The sequence below is a fragment of the Ranitomeya imitator genome, chromosome 4 (assembly GCF_032444005.1).
Source record: "Ranitomeya imitator isolate aRanImi1 chromosome 4, aRanImi1.pri, whole genome shotgun sequence".
In the NCBI taxonomy this organism is placed as follows: Eukaryota; Metazoa; Chordata; class Amphibia; order Anura; family Dendrobatidae; genus Ranitomeya; species Ranitomeya imitator.
In genome coordinates this window covers 372,879,534-372,901,991 of record NC_091285.1, presented here as the reverse complement: position 1 = coordinate 372,901,991, position 22,458 = coordinate 372,879,534, and the positions used below count along the sequence as shown (strand labels likewise).

Below are 22,458 nucleotides of genomic sequence, written 5' to 3'. Positions count from 1 at the left end.
CAGAACTTTATTGTTCAGGTTTGTTATCTCTAATTGTAAATATGTAATTCCTGCATTTTCTGACCTTGAATAAAGAATTATTTCACTTTGCTTTCTTGTGTAGTCAAATACAATTTCCTAACCTATCAAAATAGTACATTGTGAAAAAATGTTAATTGGGTAATGACACAAACAGCTACTGTGCAGTTGGTAGGAGTTGCCTGCCAGATGAGTAGTGAAGTACTTTCTCTCATCTTTCGCTGATCTCATGAGCTAGAGAGGGCAGCATACAGCCTCACGTCCCTGCTGCTAAGATATAACAGTTCTTAACATTTATTTTTTTTTTGCCTTCTAATTACATCGGGTGAAAGGTGAATTAAAACGAACTGTCTGGCAGGTTTTAGCGAGGAGCAGATTTCTCAGCAGCTTGTGGCGAGGAGGCGTTTATTTAAATGGCTTGCAATAGAATGTACTGATTGCCTGGTTCTTCTGAACGCAGGACTAGGAGACAGCACAGCACTGGCAAGGACTGAGGAATGACATGTCTGTCTGTAAACAAATGTCATGCAAAGAGACCACTCTGTAATACACATCGTAATGAGGCATGACAAATAGGAAATGTGCACTAGGAAGAGAAGGGATTCCTAAGGGAGACACAGACGGCACAGAAAAGAAAGCTATTTTCCAAACTCCAGCAGAGAAACTAAAGTCTTTCCTAAGGAGAGCCACGCAGAACTGACCAGCATGGCATATATTCTCATTAACACTTTGCTTTTTCTTGGACTTCATGTATTTTCATCTTTTGCCACCGACACCAGCCAGCCGAGACTTCGTCTGTCCTATAAAGGTAAGATGGCGATATTAATTACAATTCAAATTCTAGAATCTATTTACTGAAATGGAATTAAAAGAAAGGCTATGTGCACACGTAAGAAAAGAGATGCAGAATTTTCTGCACAAAATCCGCATCGCCTGGCAGAATCCACAGCTGCAGATTTGCTGCTGTTTTTATACGGTTTTAGTGCGTTTTTTGTGTGGAATTGGTGCAGATTTTGTGCAGATTTCTATTAATGGAGGGGTGCAGAAACGTTGCAGATCTGCACCCCTCCATTAATCTGCGCGTTTCTGCGTGGATTTTTCTGCACCATGTGCACAGCTTTTTTTTCACATTGATTTACATTGTGCCGTAAATCACAATGCGGATCTGCAGCGTTTCTGCTCAGAAAAAAACGCTGCAGATCTGCACTAAATTCGCACTAAATCTGCATCGTGTGCACACAGCCTAAGACGTTCTATTCGACAGCTTTAAAAATTGGAATTTGTTCAGCCAGGGAATCTTTACACGTCACATTTGGGAACTGTATGGATAAAGGTCATTTTCATCGCTTATTTTTCATATGTGATGACAATGCCTAATTATTGTTCACTTTTTACACGTTAAAGCCATAAATTGTTCATAATATGCTGAAAAATATCTATGCTCAAAAATTCAGTGATGCAAACTGAGGATATTTAATAATGGTGCAATTTTAAGCCGACAAGATGTTAAGTAAATTGAATGGTTTTACGCATCAGGATTAAAGAGCTGAAAGAAAAACTATAATATGGGGTTGTGTGTGATGTGTAATTGCTGTGCTGTAGCTGTATATGAAGGGAAACATGATGCCATAATTACAGAAGACTCAATTTTCCTAGGTCAGATGTTGTGTTACAGATTCTTCAAGGCTAACAGATCATAAGTGCAGCAGTTCATAAAGCATGTTATATAACAAACACCACAATGATACTTAAGAACTGCCATATAGCAGAATAGAATTATCCTAATGTGTCCATACGACTTAAATGACTTCTCATCACATACATTAATTAAATATAAAAAAAAATCATAATAAACTAAACCAAGATACTTACTTTATAAGGGAACTTTTAGCCCATTCTTATCCTAAAAAAATGCTAGCTGGAGACGCTTGTGGGGGGTATCGTGAATGCAATTATCCTTTTGCAGATAACTGGAAATTTAGCTATTATGTTCCTATTAGTATTCTGACATACACCACCTGCAGTCTTTATCATATAGCTTTGGTTTCCCAATTTGGCCACAGCACTTTTGTTTCCGATTATATACTTTAAATCTGGACATGAGACAAGAGATAAATATTGAACAGATCAAATAATTTTGATAGGCCTTCATAAAGTGATCATGTTCTTTCATGCAAACTACTAATAGCTGGCAATGTGTGATCTGTTGTCATTTTGGTTTTTTAGTTGACCTAAAATCACCCATTACTTGATACTTGTAAAATCAACGTAATGACCAATAAATACCACTTAGTCTTAAAATGATTGCTCGTGTTTTCTCTTTCTCCTTCCCACTGAATCCTATATTTTATGCCAAAATTGTAAATATGTGTAATCATATCAGCCAAAGATATCATGGCTGGGGGCTGATTTAAATCTCATGTCTAGAGCCAACTTAAAAAGTTAGAAAAAAAATGATTTGGCTATTTTCCAGAAAAATGTGTCTATTTTCCAGAGCCACATTTGCCCTTGTGCTACATCTATACTTGCTGCTCCACCTGATTTACGTGACTAGGGGTAAGCTATATTACCAGATAACGAATAAGAAGCCAACCTTTTTCCTTTAATACTGGGCAACCTCTTTAAAGAATATTATCTTATAGAAAACAAATCTCACATCATCCTAATTTAAAGGTGTTAAACCATTTTCCACTTTTGTCACATTGCATTGACTGTTTCCAACCAATGCTTAAATATATTCTGCTATAGCCTACAGAGGAATCCATTGTGACATTGATTCAAATTACAACCTTACTTTGCATTGTCTATTCTGTATTACTATGGATTGCATTAACAGGATTACTATTAAATAGTCTCGAATCTGTTATAATTAGTAAAAGTCTTTATTGAGCTCCTTAGTGACATTTAATTCTGAGTACTAATTACAGTAAGGTCCTGAACATTCGTGTGGCACCCCAGAGTCCGGTTGCCAAGGTGACATTGCCTCCCTCTGTTTGGTGATTTCATGCCTGGGTGAAGGAAGAGGTCCCCATGCCATGTAATACACAGCATGCATCACAATTCCTGCTCCAGGCCAGAGGGGGGAGCTCTAGACTAGAGCTGCTCTCTCTGGTTGGAAGGAGGAGTCAGTTTAGTCTGTGAGGAGTTAGTGAGGTAAGAGGGCTCTGGGGAATTGTAGCTGCATCAGAGCTGACCCTGGAGCAGAGCGCTGACAAGGAGGATGCCAGAGTCCTTGGCTGTCTGGGTGCCGTACACCCCAACAGCCGAATCTGGAGGGCAGGGGACTGTAAACTCCCTGGCCACACCGAACACCCGGAGGCACCACAGCAGACCAGGAGCCTGGGGCTGCCAGTGAACAGGCAGTGCCCGTATTAGGCTCGTGCTGTCTGCCATACAGGTTGAAGCCACCATGCAGGAGAGTGATATAGAATATACTCAGCACATTCCAAGATGTCTGATGCAAAAGGGTGTTTAATACATACAATATTCACAAACGTTTCGGTCTGCATCAGACCTTCATCAGTGTGCTCTAAAGACAATAATAAAGTGCATAGACATAAAAAACAAAAGTATACACAGATGAATGCATATTTATGGTCATATAGGTTCTGGTGGTGGCCCAGATATATATAACAATACAATCACTCATATTGCCACATGTGAGGCTGACATGGTAAATATAAATATAGATATAACCGTGGCATTTAGACAGGGTATATAGTGGCAAAGAAACCAAAGGAGGGAAAAGGAGGGGAAGATAAAGTAAAATAAATATAAAAAGGAACCAGGGACAGTACCTATTGTTTGAGCCAAAGGGTGTATATTATTCACCCATTTAATGAGAAATTTGCATCTACAATGAGAGACATCTATATAATACTAGTACCAATATGTGGTGCACAGTCACTATAGGGTATGGCATTGTACATACCAGGTATTGGAGTTAAACAGGGTAGGCTGTTTAAGGATAGAGGGCTGACAATAGCCGGTCTATAAAAAGAATGAGTGTTATTATGGTGGTTCCTGAACCTCAAAATATAGTGGCTGGGAAACATGAAGATGATAAATATACCGAGCACTGGAGGTAACACAGGGAAGTCTCGTTACTAGAGGGCTGAACTAGCCGATCTATGAGAGACATTGATGCTGGTTAGTAGCGCCAGAAAATGGGATAGATGGCATCAGGGTGCCGGGATCAGTGAGACTTACCACACCTGCAGAGGGTTTGAGGATAAGAGACGCGGTATGCACCGCAAGTCAGCGACGCTGGTCTCGTGTCCATAGTGCTCGGTATATAAAGCAGAATGCGCGCACTGGAACCGGAGTGAAAACCGGAAGTCGCGAACCAGAAGTGACGCGCAAGTGTCCCAAATAGGTGGTGTCTATACGGCATGCGTTCCAATGGGAGGAGGGTGGTAATGGCGCATTCCAGGAGGTGGAGACATAATGTGTCACTGTGGAGAAGATGAGGGAAGGCGGGGCTGCAGCCGGTCACTGTGGAGGAGATGAGGGGAGGCGGTGTAACGAGACTTCCCAACACTCATTTTTTTTATAGACCGGCTAGTGTCAGCCCTCTATCCTTAAACAGCCTACCCTGTTTAACTCCAATACCTGGTATGTACAATGCCATATAGTGACTATGCACTTTATCCACATATTGGTACTAGTATTATATAGATGTCTCTCATTGTAGATGCAAATTTCTCATTAAATGGGTGAATAATATACACCCTTTGGCTCAAACAATAGGTATGTACTGTCCCTGGTTCCTTTTTATATTTATTTTACTTAATCTTCCCCTCTTTTTCTCTCCTTTGGTCTCTTTGCACTATATACCCTGTCTAAACGCCACGGTTATATCTATATTTATATTTACCATGTCAGTCTCACATGTGGCAATATGAGTGATTGTATTGTGATATATCTCTGGGCCACCACCAGAATCTATATGACCATAAATATGCATTCTTCTGTATATACTTTTGTTTTTTATGTCTATGCACTTTATTATTATTTTTGTCTTTAGAGCACACTGATGAAGGTCTGATGCAGACCGAAACGTTTGTGAATATTGTATGTATTAAACACCCTTTTGCAACAGACATCTCGGAGTGTGCTGAGTATATTCTATATCACGTTTAAGGTCTGGGCACCAACTTTTATGCACCTCCATCCCGGGCTGTGCTGAAATTTTACTTTACTACTACCACGCAGGAGAGGGCCGCAGCTAGCTACAGACAGCAGGACCAAAAATAGAGAACAGCAGGAAGGCCTTAAACCCCATCTGGCAAGGTGGACCCCCTGAATGCTTCCGGGCTTGCTGGACTCCTTTTGTCATTTGTAACTGGTACCCCAGATTGCATGTTCATCTACTAAGAAGTAAAGGTAAAGAAAACTGCACTTTTCTGCATCCCTTGCTTATTTTGTGCACGCCAACATTCACCATCACCTGAACCGACTGTTATATCTGCCGTGGGGCACCACTCTATCCGTGGGAAGCTGTACCATCTTTGCCGTGTTACCACTGGCTCCAGTGGACCTGAAACGCAGCGCCGGCTATCCCTTGCCGAACACCATGGGTGGCATCTCGAATCAATCCCATATGACTTTCCCCCTTGCATTTTTATTGTACACCCAGGGCCACAGAATCAAGTCATGGCCTCGTGACTTCTGCAAAGAACTGTCTGACCCAGTTCCTAGCACCCCACGTCCCTGGTGGGCTTCGCATTCGCACTCTGCATAAACTGTCCAGGTGAGATGTACTTACGCTACATACAAGCATGCCTTGGAAAACAAACCTACAACATGCCCTCATTTAACCTGTCCCACTTCCAAAATTTCAATCATTTTCCTATTTCTCTTAACTTAGAAAAATAGATGCCTCTACACATCTATACATCATAGTTACATACAGCCATTGATGCACATATACGTCATCGGCCGTGTCCATGCCTTTGATGCCGGTTCTGGTGCTGAGCCCACATCCTTCCCCTCACTTGATGGCTGACTTAATCAGCTATCAAGTTCCTCTGACAGCCGCAGATGGATACAAGATCCACTTGTGGCTGTCCATCAATTAAATGCCACTGTCAATCACTGACCGTGGCATTTAACACGTGCAGATAGGAAATGTGTCATTGTTCCCACCCATCGGTGCACTCACCACATAATTCCGTTACCCCAATGGATTGTCTTGACAACCAGAGGTGTGTTGAAGACCCCCTGTGCCTGTCATCCCAATCTTCCTGTGAACACTGGCCCGTGGCCTACGTTCATAGGAGATCATGATTTCTGTTATGTGTAGCACAGGCAATCATACAATTGCAGTCAAAAATCTCCTAAAGGGACTGTTAAGACCATAACTAGTAAAAATAAAAGATTTAGAAAATATGAAAAAAAAACAAAAAAAACACCAAAGTTCCAATCACCCCCTTTTCCCCATTAAAAATAAAACAAACAATAAATACACATATTTAGTATCATTGAATTCAGAAATGTCCGATCTATCAAAATATAAAATAAATTAATCTAATTGGTAAATGGCGTAACGAGACAAGAAATCAAAACGCCAAAACTACATTTTTTTGGTTGCCACAACATTGCAATAAAATGCAATAAAAAGCAGTCAAAACATTGTATCTACCCCAAAATGATATCAGTAAAAACATCAGCTCAAGGGACAAATAATAAGCCCTCACAGCCCGAGATCTAGAAAAATGAGACCATTACGGTTCTTGGAAAATGGCAACAAAAGCAAAAAAAAAATTTTTTTTTTTTTTACAAATTTCTGAATTTTTTATTCATCACTTAAATAAAAAAACTATGCTTGTTTGGTATCTGTGAACTCATACTGACCTGGGGAATAACATTTCTGGGTCAGTTTTACTAAATATTAAACAGGGTAAATAAAAAATCTCCCAAAAAATAAGAAGTTTTTGCAATTTCATCGCATTTGGAATTTTTCCCATTTTCCAATACACTACAGCTCTGGCAAAAATTAAGAGACCACCCCATCAAAACCCTGTCATGGGCAGCTCAATCTCCAGACCTGAACCCCATTGAATACCTCTGGAATGTAATCAAGAGGATGATGGATAGGCACAAGCCATCAAACCTAGTAGAACTGCTTACATTTTTGTGCCAGTAGCAGTGTGAAAGACTGGTGGAAAGCATGCCAAGACGCATGAAAGCTGTGATTAAAAATCATGGTTATTCCACAAAATATTGATTTCTGAACTCTTCCTGAGTTAAAGCATTAGTATTGTTGTTTCTAAATGATTATAAACTTGTTTTCTTTGCATTATTTGAGGTCTGAAAGCACTGGTTATATTTTTTAATTTTGACCATTTCTCCTTTTCGGAAAATAAATACAAAATTTATTGCTTGGAAATTCGGAGACATGTTGTCAGACGTTTATAGAATAAAAGAACAATATATATTTTACTCAAAAATATGCATATAAAGAGAAAAATCAGGCAATCTGAACATTTTGCTGTTGTCTCTTAATTTTTGTCAGAGCTGTATATAGTTTTAAGTATGAGTGTAAAAAAAATGAGTAATGTAAAAATGCTTTTAAAAATGGAAGTATTAATAGTTTGTTTTTATTAATGATCAAAATGCTCAAAATGCTAAGTGAATAAAGAAAAGAGAAATCTAAATCTAATCAATATATTGTGTGACCCCCTTTAGCCTTCAAAACAGCATTAATTCATCAAGGTACACTTGCACATAGTCAAGGATTTTGCAGGATTATAGTCAGGTGAATAACTGACTAATTATACCAAACAGGTGACAATGATCATCATTTCTATATGTAGGTTGAGAAACAGTCATTAATTAACCCCTTCCCGACCCATGACGCCACGTAGGCGTCATGAAAGTCGGTGCCAATCCGACCCATGACGCCTATGTGGCATCATGGAAAGATTGCGTCCCTGCAGGCCGGGTGAAAGGGTTAACTCCCATTTCACCCGATCTGCAGGGACAGGGGGAGTGGTAGTTTAGCCCAGGGGGGGTGGCTTCACCCCCTCGTGGCTACGATCGCTCTGATTGGCTGTTGAAAGTGAAACTGCCAATCAGAGCGATTTGTAATATTTCACCTATTATAACTGGTGAAATATTACAATCCAGCCATGGCCGATGCTGAAATATCATCGGCCATGGCTGGAAATACTAATACTAATGTGCAGTATGTGTACAGCGATTTTTGTTTCCCATAGGTTTACATTGAACTGTAAACTCATGGGAAACTGCTGCGGATCCGCAGCGTTTTCCGCAGCGTGTGCACATACCTTTAGAATTAGGCTATGTGCACACGGTGCGGATTTGGCTGCGGATCTGCAGCGGATTGGCCGCTGCGGATTCGCAGCAGTGTTCCATCAGGTTTACAGTACCATGTAAACCTATGGAAAACCAAATCCGCTGTGCCCATGGTGCGGAAAATACCGCGCGGAAACGCTGCGTTGTATTTTCCACAGCTTGTCAATTCTTTGTGCGGATTCCGCAGCGTTTTACACCTGTTCCTCAATAGGAATCCGCAGGTGAAATCCGCACAAAAAACACTGGAAATCCGCAGAAAATCCGCAGGTAAAACGCAGTGCCTTTTACCCGCGGATTTTTCAAAAATGGTGCGGAAATATCTCACACGAATCCGCAACGTGGGCACATAGCCTTAGGGTTAGGGTTGGAATTAGGGTTGTGGTTAGGGGTGTGATTAGGGTTATGGCTACAGTTGGGATTAGGGTTAGGGGTGTGTTGGGGTTAGTGTTGGAGTTAGAATTGAGGGGTTACCACTGTTTAGGCACATCAGGGGTCTCCAAACGCAACATGGCGCCACCATTGATTCCAGCCAATCTCGTATTCAAAAAGTCAAATGGTGCTCCCTCACTTCCGAGCCCTGACGTGTGCCCAAACAGTGGTTTACCCCCACATATGGGGTACCAGCATACTCAGGACAAACTGCGCAACAATTACAGGGGTCCAATTTCTCCTGTTACCCTTGTGAATCTAAAAAAATGCTTGCTAAAACATAATTTTTGAGGAAAGAAAAATGATTTTTTATTTTCACGGCTCTGCGTTGTAAACGTCTGTGAAGCACTTGGGGGTTCAAAGTGCTCACCACATATCTAGATAAGTTCCTTGGGGGGTCTAGTTTCTAAAATGGGGTCACTTGTGGGGGTTTCTACTGTTTAGGCACACCAGGGGCTCTGCAAACGCAACGTGACACCCGCAGACCATTCCATCAAAGTCTGCATTTCAAAAGTCACTACTTCCCTTCTGAGCCCCGACGTGTGCCCAAACAGTGGTTTACCCCCACTCATGGGGTATCAGCGTACTCAGGAGAAACTGGACAACAACTTTTGGGGTCCAATTTCTCCTGTAACCCTTGGGAAAATAAAAAATTCTGGGCTAAATAATTATTTTTGAGGAAAGAAGACGTATTTATTATTTTCACGGCTCTGCATTATAAACTTCTATGAATCACTTGGGGGTTCAAAGTACTCACCACACATCTAGATAAGTTCCTTTGGGGGTCTAGTTTCCAAAATGGGGTCACTTGTGGGGGGTTTCTACTGTTAAGCCACATCAGGGGCTCTGCAAACGCAACGTGACGCCCACAGAGCATTCCATCAAAGTCTGCATTTCAAAACGTCACTACTTCACTTCCGAGCCCCGGCATGTGCCCAAACAGTGGTTTACCCCCACATATGGGGTATCAGCGTACTCAGGAGAAACTGGACAACAACTTTTGGGGTCAAATTTCTCCTGTTACCCTTGGGAAAATAAAAAATTGCAGGCTAAAAGATCATTTTTGAGAAAATATTTTTTTTATTTTATTTTCATGGCTCTGCGTTATAAACTTCTGTGAAGCACTTGGGGGTTCAAAGTCCTCACCACACATCTAGATAAGTTCCTTTGGGGGTCTAGTTTCCAAAATGGGGTCATTTCTGGGGGATCTCCAATGTTTAGGCACACAGGGGCTCTCCAAACGTGACATGGTGTCCGCTAATGATTGGAGCTAATTTTCCATTTAAAAAGCCAAATGGCGTGCCATCCCTTCCGAGCCCTGCCGTGCGCCCAAACAGTGGTTTACCCCCACATATGGGGTATCAGCGTACTCAGGACAAACTGGACAACAATATTTGTGGTCCAATTTCTCCTATTATCCTTGGCAAAATAGGAAATTCCAGGCTAAAAAATCGGAAAGAAAAATTATTTTTTATTTTCATGGCTCTGCGTTATAAACTTCTGTGAAGCACCTGGGGGTTTAAAGTGCTCAATATGCATCTAGATAAGTTCATTGGGGGGTCTAGTTTCCAAAATGGGGTCACTTGTGGGGGAGCTCCAATGTTTAGGCACACAGGGGCTCTCCAAACGCGACATGGTGTCCGCTAACAATTGGAGCTAATTTTCCATTCAAAAAGTCAAATGGCGCGCCTTCCCTTCCGAGCCTTACCATGTGCCCAAACAGTGGTTTACCCCCACATATGAGGTATCGACGTACTCGGGAGAAATTGCCCAACAAATTTTATGATCCATTTTATCCTACTGCCCATGTGAAAATGAAAAAATTGAGGCGAAAAGAATTTTTTTGTGAAAAAAAAGTACTTTTTCATTTTTACAGATCAATTTGTGAAGCACCTGAGGGTTTAAAGTGCTCACTAGGCATCTAAATAAGTTCCTTGGGGGGTCTAGTTTCCAAAATGGGGTCACTTGTGGGGGAGCGCCAATGTTTAGGCACACAGGAGCTATCCAAACGCGACATGGTGTCCGCTAACGATGGAAATAATTTTTCATTCAAAAAGTCAAATGGCGCTCCTTCCCTTCCGAGCCTTACCATGTGCCCAAACAGTGGTTTACCCCCACATGTGAGGTATTGGTGTACTCTGGAGAAATTGCCCAACACATTTTTGGATCCATTTTATCGTGTTGCCCATGTAAAAATGAAAAAATTTAGGCTAAAATAATTTTTTTGTGAAAAAAAAGTACTTTTTCATTTTTATGGATCAATTTGTGAAGCACCTGGGGGTTCAAAGTGCTCACTATGCATCTAGATAAGTTCCTTGGGGCGTCTAGTTTCCAAAATGGGGTCACTTGTGGGGGAGCTCCAATTTTTAGGCACACGGGGGCTCTCCAAGCGTGACATGGTGTCCGCTAAAGAGTGGAGCCAATTTTTAATTCAAAAAGTCAAATGGCGCTCCTTCCCTTCCAAGCCCTGCCGTGCGCCCAAACAGTGGTTTACCCCCACATATGAGGTATCAGCGTACTCAGGACAAATTGGACAACAACTTTCGTGGTTCAGTTTCTCCTTTTACCATTGGGAAAATAAAAAAATTGTTGCTAAAAGATAATTTTTGTGACTAAAAAGTTAAATGTTCATTTTTTCCTTCCATGTTGCTTCTGCTGCTGTGAAGCACCTGAAGGGTTAATAATCTTCTTGAATGTGGTTTTGAGTACCTTGAGGGGTGCAGTTTTTAGAATGGTGTCACTTTTGGGTATTTTCAGCCATATAGACCCCTCAAACTGACTTCAAATGTGAGGTGGTCCCTAAAAAAATGGTTTTGTAAATTTCGTTGTAAAAATGACAAATCGCTGGTCAAATTTTAACCCTTATAACTTCCTAGCAAAAACAAATTTTGTTTCCAAAATTATGCTGATGTAAAGTAAACATGTGGGAAATGTTATTTATTAACTATTTTGTGTCACATATCTCTCTGGTTTAACAGAATAAAAATTCAAAATGTGAAAATTGCGAAATTTTCAAAATTTTCGCCAAATTTCCGTTTTTATCACAAATAAACGCAGAATTTATTGACCTAAATTTACCACTAACATGAAGCCCAATATGTCACGAAAAAACAATCTCAGAACCGCTAGGATCCGTTGAAGCGTTCCTGAGTTATTACCTCATAAAGGGACACTAGTCAGAATTGCAAAAAACGGCAAGGTCTTTAAGGTCAAAATAGGCTGGGTCATGAAGGGGTTAAAGCAACAACAGCTGTGTAGGAGGCTTAAATCTGAGAATAAGCAAAGCTCTATTATTATTATTATTTATTATTATAGCGCCATTTATTCCATGGCGCTTTACATGTGAGGAGGGGTATACATAATAAAAACAAGTACAATAATCTTGAACAATACAAATCACAGCTGGTACAGGAGGAGAGAGGTCCCTGCCCGCAAGGGCTCACACTCTACAAGGGATGGGTGAGGATACAGTAGGTGAGGATAGAACTGGTTATGCAGTGGTTTGGTCAATTGGTGGTTACTGCAAGTTGTAGGCTTTCCGGAAGAGGTAGGTCTTCAGGTTCTTTTTGAAGGTTTCGATGGTAGGTGAAAGTCTGATATGTTGTGGTAGAGAGTTCCAGAGTAGGGGTGATGCGCAAGAGAAATCTTGTATGAGATTGTGGGAAGAGGAGATAAGAGGGGAGTAGAGAAGGAGATCTTGTGAGGATCGGAGGTTGCATGCAGGAAAGTACCGGGAGACGAGGTCACAGATGTATGGAGGAGACAGGTTGTGGATGGCCTTGTATGTCATGGTTAAGCTTTTGTACTGGAATATCTGGGTAATGGGGAGCCAGTGAAGGGATTGACAGAGGAGAGAGGCCGGGGAATAGCAGGGGGGACAGGTAGATTAGTCGGGCAGCTGAGTTTAGAAGGGGAGGGGTGCAAGAGTGTTAGAGGGGAGGCCACAAAGCAGGAGCTTACAGTAGTCGAGGTGGGGTTTTTGCAGATTCTTGGTTTAGGAATGTACGGATCCATGAAATATTTTTGAGTTGAAGGCGGCAGGAAATGGAAAGGGCTTGGATATGCGGTTTGAAGGAGAGATCAGTGTCAAGGATTACCCCGAGGCAGCAAGCTTGTGGGACTGGGGAGAGTGGGCAGCCATTTACTGTAATAGATAGGTTCGTTGGGGGGGTCACATGAGATGAGGGAAAGACAATGAATTCTGTTTTGTCCATGTTAAGTTTTAGAAATCTAGTGGAGAAGAAGGATGAAATAGCGGATAGACATTGAGGAATTCTGGTTAGTAGGGTGGTGATATCTGGTCCAGAGAAGTAAATCAGTGTGTCATCAGCATGGAGATGATACTGAAAACCATGAGATTCTATGAGCTGTCCCAGGCCAAAGGTGTAAATGGAGAAGAGCAGGGGCCCTAGAACTGAACCTTGTGGGACTCCGACAGAAAGGGGCGAGGTGAGGAGGTGGTGTGTGAATGGGAGACGCTGAATGTTCGGTCAGTTAGGTATGACGAGATCCAAGATAGGGCCAAGTCTGTGATTCCAAGGGATGAGAGGGTCTGTAGTAATAGGGAATGGTCCACTGTGTCAAAGGCTCTACTACAAAAGTGATGTTGAGGTGTACAATGTAATATTGCAGGTTATACACCAACACAATATTGAGCACAACAACAAAACACAAAGTAAAACCAAAGAAATGAGCTGGTACACTTGTTGGTATAAGTAAAAGGTGCAGGTGCATATTCAAGCTGTGGCCATTAACATAAAAACAGGATAAAACAGTGAGCAAACACTCTGTAGTAAGTAAATAAATCAGGTAGTGGTACCTGTAAATAACATAGGGTATGTAGTTAAGGTTATATTGATAAATAGGAACTTTTCTCCCAGGCACAGATTTCATGACAGATTGGGGTGTCAAGTTGTGCTGTTCAAGCACTTTTGAAGAAGCACCAAGAAAAGGTCAACATTTGGGACTATAAATGCAGTGTTTGGCCAAGGACATTTAGTGCAGCAGATGAAAGACTCATCATTTTATCTCCCTTCCAAATCAGAAAGGGTCCTCAGCTCTGAAAGAGAAGCAGCCAGTGGGACCAACCCATTATATTCATGTGCTGTTTGGAGAAGTTTGGCCAGAATTTGGGTTCATGAAAAAAAGTGTGGCCAAATGCCATATCTTCGACATAGAAACAAGACCAAGTGACTCAACTATTCTCAAAACATAGGAAATAAAGTAAAGAAAATGACTGCAGTTGCTCTGGACTAAAGAGTCAACATTTTACATATTTAGTTAAAACTGAAGTGCTGGAAAGTGGTATAATAATAATAATAATAATCTTTATTTTTATATAGCGCTAACATATTCCGCAGCGCTTTACAGTATTGCACACATTATCATCACTGTCCCCGATGGGGCTCACAATCTAGAATCCCTATCAGTATGTCTTTGGAATGTGGGAGGAAACCGGAGTGCCCGGAGGAAACCCACGCAAACACGGAGAGAACATACAAACTCTTTGCAGATGTTGTCCTGGGTGGGATTAGAACCCAGGACTCCAGCGCTGCAAGGCTGCTGTGCTAACCACTGCGCCACCGTGCTGCCCTATGGTATAATAATACACTGCTCAAAAAAATAAAGGGAACACTAAAATCCCATATCCTAGATATCACTGAATAAAATATTCCAGTGGTAAAACTTTATTCATTACATAGTGGAATGTGGTGAGAACAATAAAACCTAAAAATGATCAACGTAAATCACAACTAATATCCCACGGAGGTCTGGAGTTGAAATGATGCTCAAAATTAAAGTAGAAAATGAAGGTACAGGCTGATCCAACTTCAGTGGAAATGCCTCAAGACAAGGAAATGATGCTCAGTTGTGTGTGTGGCCTACACGTGCCTGTGTGATCTCCCTACAATGCCTGGACATGCTCCTGATGAGGCGGCGGATGGTCTCCTGAGGGACCTCCTCCCAGACCTGGACTAAATCATCCACCAACTCCTGGACAGTATGTGGTGTAACGTGACATTGGTGGATGGTGCGAGACATGATGTCTCATATGTTTTCAATCGGATTCAGATCTGGGGAATGGGCGGGCCAGTCCATGGCTTCAATACCTTCATCTTGCAGGAACTGCTAACACACTCCAGCCACATGAGGTCTGACATTGTCCTGCATTAAGAGTAACCCAGGGCCAACCGTACCAGCATGTGGTCTCACAAGGGGTCTGAGGATCTCAGTACCTAATGGCAGTCAGGCGGTCCTCCAAAGAAATGCCACCCCACACCATTACTGACCACTGCCAAACCAGTCAGGCTGAAGGATGTTATAGGCAGCAGATCACTCTCCACGGTGTCTCCAGTCTCTGTCATGTCTGTCACATGTGCTCAGTGTGAACCTGCTTTCATCTGTGAAGAGCACAGGGTGCCAGTGGTGAATTTGCCAATCCTGGTGTTCTGTGGCAAATGCCAAGCATGTTGTATGGTGTTGGGCTGTGAGCACAACCCCCATCTGTTGACGTCGGGCACTCAGACCATCCTCATGGAGTCGGTTTCTAACCATTTGTGCAGACACATGCACATTTGTGGCCTGCTGGAGGTCTTTTTGCAGGGCTCTGGCAGTGCTCCTCCTGTTCCTCCTTGCACAAAGGCTGAGGTAGCGGTCCTGCTGCTGGGTTGTTGCCCTCCTATGGCCCCCTCCACATCTCCTGATGTACTGGCCTGTCTCCTGGTAACGTCTCCAGCCTCTGGACACTACACTGACAGACACAGCAAACCTTCTTGCCACAGCTCGCATTGATGTGCCATCCTGGATGAGCTGCAATACCTGAGCCATTTGTGTGGGTTGTAGAGTCCGTCTCATGCTACCACGAGCTTGAAAGCACAACCAACATTCAAAAGTGACCAAAACATCAGCCAGAAAGCATTGGTTCTGAGATGTGGTCTGTGGTCCCACCTGCAGAACCGCTCCTTTATTGAGTGTGTCTTGATAATTGCCAATAATTTCCATCTGTTATCTATTACATTTGCACAACAGCATGTGAAATTGATTGTCAAATAGTGTTGCTTCCTAAGTGGACAGTTTGATTTCACAGAAGTTTGATTTACTTGGAGTTATGTTCTGTTGTTTAAGTGTTCCCTTTAAATTTTTGAGCAGTGTATGAATCTTCAATCAAAAGTGTAACATGGTGTAGGTTTCTTGCGCGTCTGGGGCTGCATTTCAGCAAATCATGTTGGGGATTTGGCCAGGATTAGAGATGAGAGAACTTTAAAGTTCAGGGTTCGGACAAGACAGTTAGTGTCTGGTGCCTATCGCCGAACACTGACTTCTCCTGGAAGTCTGTTACAGTGTGTGTAGCTCCGGGGGAAGTCTGGGAGAAGAAAGAGAGCCAGGATTAATGGTGTCTTCAATGCGTTGAAATACAGACAGATACTTATTCATCATGCAATACCTTTAGGTGGCATCTGATTGGTTCCAAATGTATTCTGCAGCAGGACAATAATCTCAAACTTACGGCCCTGATCTGAACATCAATGAATCTTTGTATGATTTACGCAAGCGTACATAAAAACAAGATCTGTGGTTAGTGCTCCAAGATATTTAGAACACTCTATCTAAATTGTGAGCACCAGTTGGAACAATAATGATAATGTCTGTAGTATGCTGTGGAACTATATTAATAAGCTATATTAATAAGACAGATAAATTAATAAAAAAGAGTATGCAAATGTACCTTGATGCTGTTTTGAAGGCAAAGCGTGGCCACATCAAATATTGGTTTGGTTTAATTTAGATATCTTTTTTGTTCATTCATTTTGCATATCGATAATTGATGAAAATAAGCTATTAACACTTCTATTTTTTTTAAAGCATCCTTACTCTTCCGCAATTTTTCCGCAACTGCCTAATACCTTTGCACAGTACTGTAGATGGCACAAGACTGCTGAGTCCAATGGTTGGTTGCAAGCCTCAAGCTCTGTAGTAGTGATGTCATTGCTGTAGCCTTGTAACAAACAATTTTAGACACATGATTCCATAAAAAGGGGTAAATAGAGAAAACACATGTAAATTATGCATGAGATAAGCAGATCTATGTCAGCCATTAATAGAATGTTACTCATACATGTCACATACTGTACATATCAGTAATATCTGTGTGTGTGTGCGCATATAAATATATATATGTATTTATTTACAATATATAAGTATACTATATGTACTGTATAGATGATGGATATTATGATAAGGCAGAACAGAAATGTAGCGCATAGGCTATTTGAGCAGACATGACTAGTGCTTTAGAGACTAGTAAAGTAATAGCTCTTCCTCAATTAAATGTTGATTATTTGTAACCTTGAGGAAGCACAATGTAGGCTGAAAGTGAACACAAATACCCCTTGTGGAAGTTTCAGAGTTACAGGCTTGCTTTTATTCAGGACTAAAATAGGCAATATCACAGCTTTAGACCACAATTTCCTAAAACTTGATCAAAGCAACTTTTATTTCTTCTTGTATAAAGTACTGCTTTGTGTAATACCCTAAAAGAGCACAGATGGAGTGTATACACTTAAATACAATGCAATATGCCAATAGATAAAATAAGAAGCCTTCCTTTTATTCTCTTTATTCAATCTATGAACGTCTTTTTTTCAATAAAAAAAAATAATTTGTGTGATATTTGTAAATTAGCACTAAATATGTGTTTTAGTATATTAACTGGGAAGTACTATTGTGCATTTTCCCCAAGAGTACTACTATCATAAATGACAGTATTATTTATACGTGCTACCTTATTCATTTGAAGAGGGTACAGGATATTAACAAAGATTGTCATAGGCCGGGTTTACACTTGCGTTTGGCTGGTCTGCGAATGGCTGTGTACTTCCTCTCTTAAGCCCCGCCTATGCTCCACCTACTTCCACATTAATCCTGCGTACCTATCTTTAACAATGTGTACGCAGGTACATGCGTTGTATGCGGATGCGTCCGCATGTGGCATTTTGACGTGCCCGCTGAACGCAACATGTTGCATTTTCTTGTAGTCAGCGGGCACGTCAAAACACCGCATGCGGATACATCCGCATACAACGCATGTCCCTGCATACCCAATGGTAAAGATAGGTACGCAGGATTCATGTGGAAGTAGGTGGAGTGTAGGCGGAGCTTAAGGGAGGAAGTTCACGCAGACGTGCCAAATGCAAGTGTGAGCCATACATAGTTACATTCAACACATATTCTAATTCTACTTTTAAGTTGTTCAGGAAGCACTCGTATTCAAACTTTTAATATTATTCTGCGCTAAATGTGAGCATAAATAATTGCAGGACTGTTGACCAAATGGCCATACCAGAAATCTGTGGGTACTGCACCAAAGCACTGCAAACTTTATACTAACTGTGGTATCCCTGTTGCAGAAGTGGTGACATGTTTGTATCATAGTTTACCTCTGATTGTTCCACTCCTGATTTTGGCTTACAGACACTGAGGTAAAAAACGTACCTAATACTGAACATATGAACAGGGCATTACTACTCCTAATAGTGGTGGGTATTGGCTCCTGCGCTGATGTCACGTCGATCAGTGAGCTTAGCAGGTCTGATCATGTAATCAGTATGCCCCTCTCAAAGCCCCACTCAACGCCTCTGCACTTTCTGATTGGCTGCCGTGTTATCAATATGACATCAAAGCAACAGCCAATACCGGACACTCAGAACAGCACTAGAAACCCACTGCTGGACCAAGGGAGGTGAGTAAAAAGTTGTTTGTTGGTTAGTTTTTATTAACCCCTTAAGCCCCGAGGGTGGTTTGCACGTTAATGACCGGGACAATTTTTACAATTCTGACCACTGTCCCTTTATGAGGTTATAACTCTGGAACGCTTCAACGGATCTTGGCGATTCTGACATTGTTTTCTCGTGACATATTGTACTTCATTTTAGTGGTAACATTTATTCGATATAACTTGCGTTTATTTGTGAAAAAAATGGAAATTTGGCGAAAATTTAGAAAATTTCGCAATTTTCCAACTTTAAATTTTTATGCCCTTAAATCACAGAGATGTGTCACGCAACATACTTAATAAGTAACCTTTCCCACATGTCTACTTTACATCAGCACAATTTTGGAACCAAAATTTTTTTTTGTTAGGGAGTTATAAGGGTTAAAAGTTGACCAGCAATTTCTCATTTTTACAACACCATTTTTTTTTAGGGACCACATCTCATTTGATGTCATTTTGAGGGGTCTATATGATAGAAAATACCCAAGTGTGACACCATTCTAAAAACTGCACCCCTCAAGGTGCTCAAAACCACATTCAAGAAGTTTATTAACCCTTCAGGGGTTTCACAGGAATTTTTGGAATGTTTAAATAAAAATGAATATTTAACTTTTTTTCACACAAAATTTATTTCAGCTCCAATTTGTTTTATTTTACCAAGGGTAACAGGATAAAATGGATGCCAAACATTGTTGTACAATCTGTACTGAGTACGCTGATACCCCATATGTGGGGGTAAACCACTGTTTGGGCGCATGGCAGAGTTTGGAAGGAAAGGAGCGCCATTTGACTTTTCAATGCAAAATTGACAGGAATTGAGATGGGACGCCATGTTGCGTTTGGAGAGCCCCTCATGTGCCTAAACATTGAAACCCCCCACAAGTGACACCATTTTGGAAAGTAGACACCCTAAGGAACTTATCTAGATGTGTGGTGACCACTTTGGCCCACCAATTGCTTCACAGAAGTTTATAATGCAGAGCCGTAAAAATAAAAAATCATATTTTTTCTTAAAAATGATTTTTCGCCCCCAATTTTTTATTTTCCCAAGAGTAAGAGAAGAAATTGGACCTCAAAAATTGTTGGCCAATTTGTCCTGAGTACGCTGATACCCCATATATGGGTGTAAACCATTGTTTGGGCGTATGGCAGAGCTCGGAAGGGAAGGAGCGCCATTTTACTTTTCAATGCAAAATTGACTGGAATTGAGATATGATGCCATGTTGCGTTTGGAGAGCCCCTGATGTGCCTAAACATTGAAATCCCCACAAGTGACACCATTTTGGAAAGTAGACCCCTTAAGGAACTTATCTAGAGGTGTGGTGAGCACTTTGACCCAACACGTGCTTCACAGAAGTTTATAATGCAGAGCCGTAAAAATAAAAAATCATATTTTTTCACAAAAATAATCTTTTCGCCACCAATTTTTTATTTTCCCAAGGGTAAGAGAAGAAATTAGACCACAAAAGTTGTTGTGCAATTTGTCCTGAGTGCGACGATACCCCATATGTGGGGGTAAACCACTGTTTGGGCGCATGGCAGAGCTCGGAAGGAAAGGAGCGCCATTTGACTTTTCAATGCAAAATTGACTGGAATTGAGATGGGACGCCATGTTGCGTTTGGAGAGCCCCTGATGTGCCTAAACATTGGAACCCCTCACAAGTGACACCATTTTGAAAAGTAGACCCCTTAAGGAACTTATCTAGATGTGTGGTGAGCACTTTGACCCAACAAGTGCTTCACAGAAGTTTATAATGCAGAGCCGTAAAAATAAAAAATCTTATTTTTTCACAAAAATGATATTTTCGCCCCCAATTTTTTATTTTCCCAAGGGTAAGAGAAGAAATTAGACCACAAAAGTTGTTGTGCAATTTGTCCTGAGTGCGACGATACCCCATATGTGGGGGTAAACCACTTTTTGGGTGCATAGCAGAGCTCGGAAGGGAAGGAGCGCCGTTTGACTTTTCAATGCAAAATTGACTGGAATTAAGATGGGACGCCTTGTTGGTTTGGAGAGCCCCTGATGTGCCTAAACATTAAAACCCCCCACAAGTGACACCATTTTGGAAACTAGACCCCCTAAGGAACTTATCTAGATGTGTTTTGAGAGCTTTGAACCCCCAAGTGTTTCACTACAGTTTATAACGCAGAGCCGTGAAAATAAAATTTTTTTTTTTCGCAAAAATTATTTTTTAGCCCCCAGTTTTGTATTTTCACAAGGGTAACAGAATAAATTGGACCCCAAAAGTTGTTGTCCAATTTGTACTGAGTACGCTGATACCCCATATGTGGGGGGGAACCACTGTTTGGGCGCATGGCAGAGCTCGGAAGGGAAGGAGCGCCATTTGGAATGCAGACTTAGATGGATTGGTCTGCAGGAGTCACGTTGCATTTGCAGAGCCCCTGATGTACCCAAACAGTACAAACCCCCCACAAGTGACCCCATATTAGAAACTAGACCTCCCAAGGAACTTATCTAGATGTGTTGTGAGAACTTTGAACCCCTAAGTGTTTCACTACAGTTTATAACGCAGAGCCGTGAAAATAAAAATTCTTTTTTTTTTTCACAAAAATGATTTTTTAGCCCCCAGCTTTGTATTTTTACAAGGGTAACAGATTAAATTGGACCCCAAAAGTTGTTGTCCAATTTGTCCTGAGTACGCTGATACCCCATATGTTGGGGTAAACCCCTGTTTGGGCGCACGGGAGAGCTCGGAAGTGAAGGAGCACTGTTTTACTTTTTCAATGCAGAATTGGCTGGAATTGAGATCGGACGCCATGTCGCGTTTGGAGAGCCCCTGATGTGCCTAAACAGTGGAAACCCCCCAATTATAAATGAAACCCTAATCCAAACGCACCCCTAACCCTAATCCCAACTGTAACCCTAACCACACACCTAACCCTGACACACCCCTAATTCTAATCCCAACCCTAATCCCAACCATAAATGTAATCCAAACCCTAACCCTAGCCCTAACCCTAGCCCTAACCCTAATGGGAAAATGGAAATAAATACATTTTTTTTAATTTTATTATTTTTCCCTAAGGCTAGGTTCACATTGCGTTAGGGAAATCCGTTTAGCGCTAGCGGATTGCGCTAACGCAATGTCTTTTTAGGTGTCGTGTTTAGTGGTCGCGTTAACGTCCCCGCTCTGGAAGATCGGGGATCGGACCTCGGGCGCGCCGCGGACGCTGCAAGCAGCGTCTGAGGCCCGCCACAAAAGAACGGCACCTTGCTAGCGCGAGCCAAAAATGCCACGCTCTAGCGATGTGCTACACCCGAAAATCACATTGCTGTCAATGGTTGTGCTAACGGACCCGTTGCACGGCGTTAATTGTGACATTTTCGCCGTGCAACGCTGCCCGTTAGCGTTAACCCATTAACGCAATGTGAACCTAGCCTAACTAAGGGGGTGATGAAGGGGGGTTTGATTTACTTTTATAGCGTTTTTTATATCGGATTTTTATGATTGGCAGCCGTCACACACTAAAAGACGCTTTTTATAGCAAAAAAGTTTTTGCGTCTCCACATTTTGAGACCTATAATTTTTCCATATTTGGGTCCACAGAGTCATGTGAGGTCTTGTTTTTTGCGGGACGAGTTGACGTTTTTATCGGTTACATGTTCGGACACGTGACAGTTTTTGATCGCTTTTTATTCCGATTTTTTGTGAGGCAGAATGACCAAAAACCAGCTATTCATGAATTTCTTTTGGGGGAGGCGTTTATACCGTTCCGCGTTTGGTAAAATTGATGAAGCAGTTTTATTCTTCGGGTCAGTACGATTACAGCGATACCTCATTTATATCATTTTTTTTATGTTTTGGCGCTTTTATACGATAAAAGCTATTTTATAGAAAAAATAATTATTTTGGCATCGCTTTATTCTGAGGACTATAACTTTTTTATTTTTTTGGTTA

At 41.5% G+C, this 22,458-nt stretch overlaps 1 protein-coding gene across 2 annotated transcripts in view; it reads left to right on the top strand.

Annotated features, from left to right (window-relative positions):
- The first annotated feature begins 205 nt into the window (after nucleotides 1-205).
- Nucleotides 206-22,458, top strand: part of SEMA3E (semaphorin 3E) — a 392,121-nt gene continuing 369,868 nt past the window's right edge. Inside the window, exon 1 of one of the 2 annotated variants that reach the window (XM_069765160.1) lies at nucleotides 206-826. In XM_069765160.1, coding sequence (XP_069621261.1) covers nucleotides 724-826 — 103 coding nt within the window. In that variant the 5' untranslated portion in view covers nucleotides 206-723. The remainder of the gene's footprint in view (nucleotides 827-22,458) is intronic. The other variant, XM_069765161.1, reaches the window with a different exon arrangement.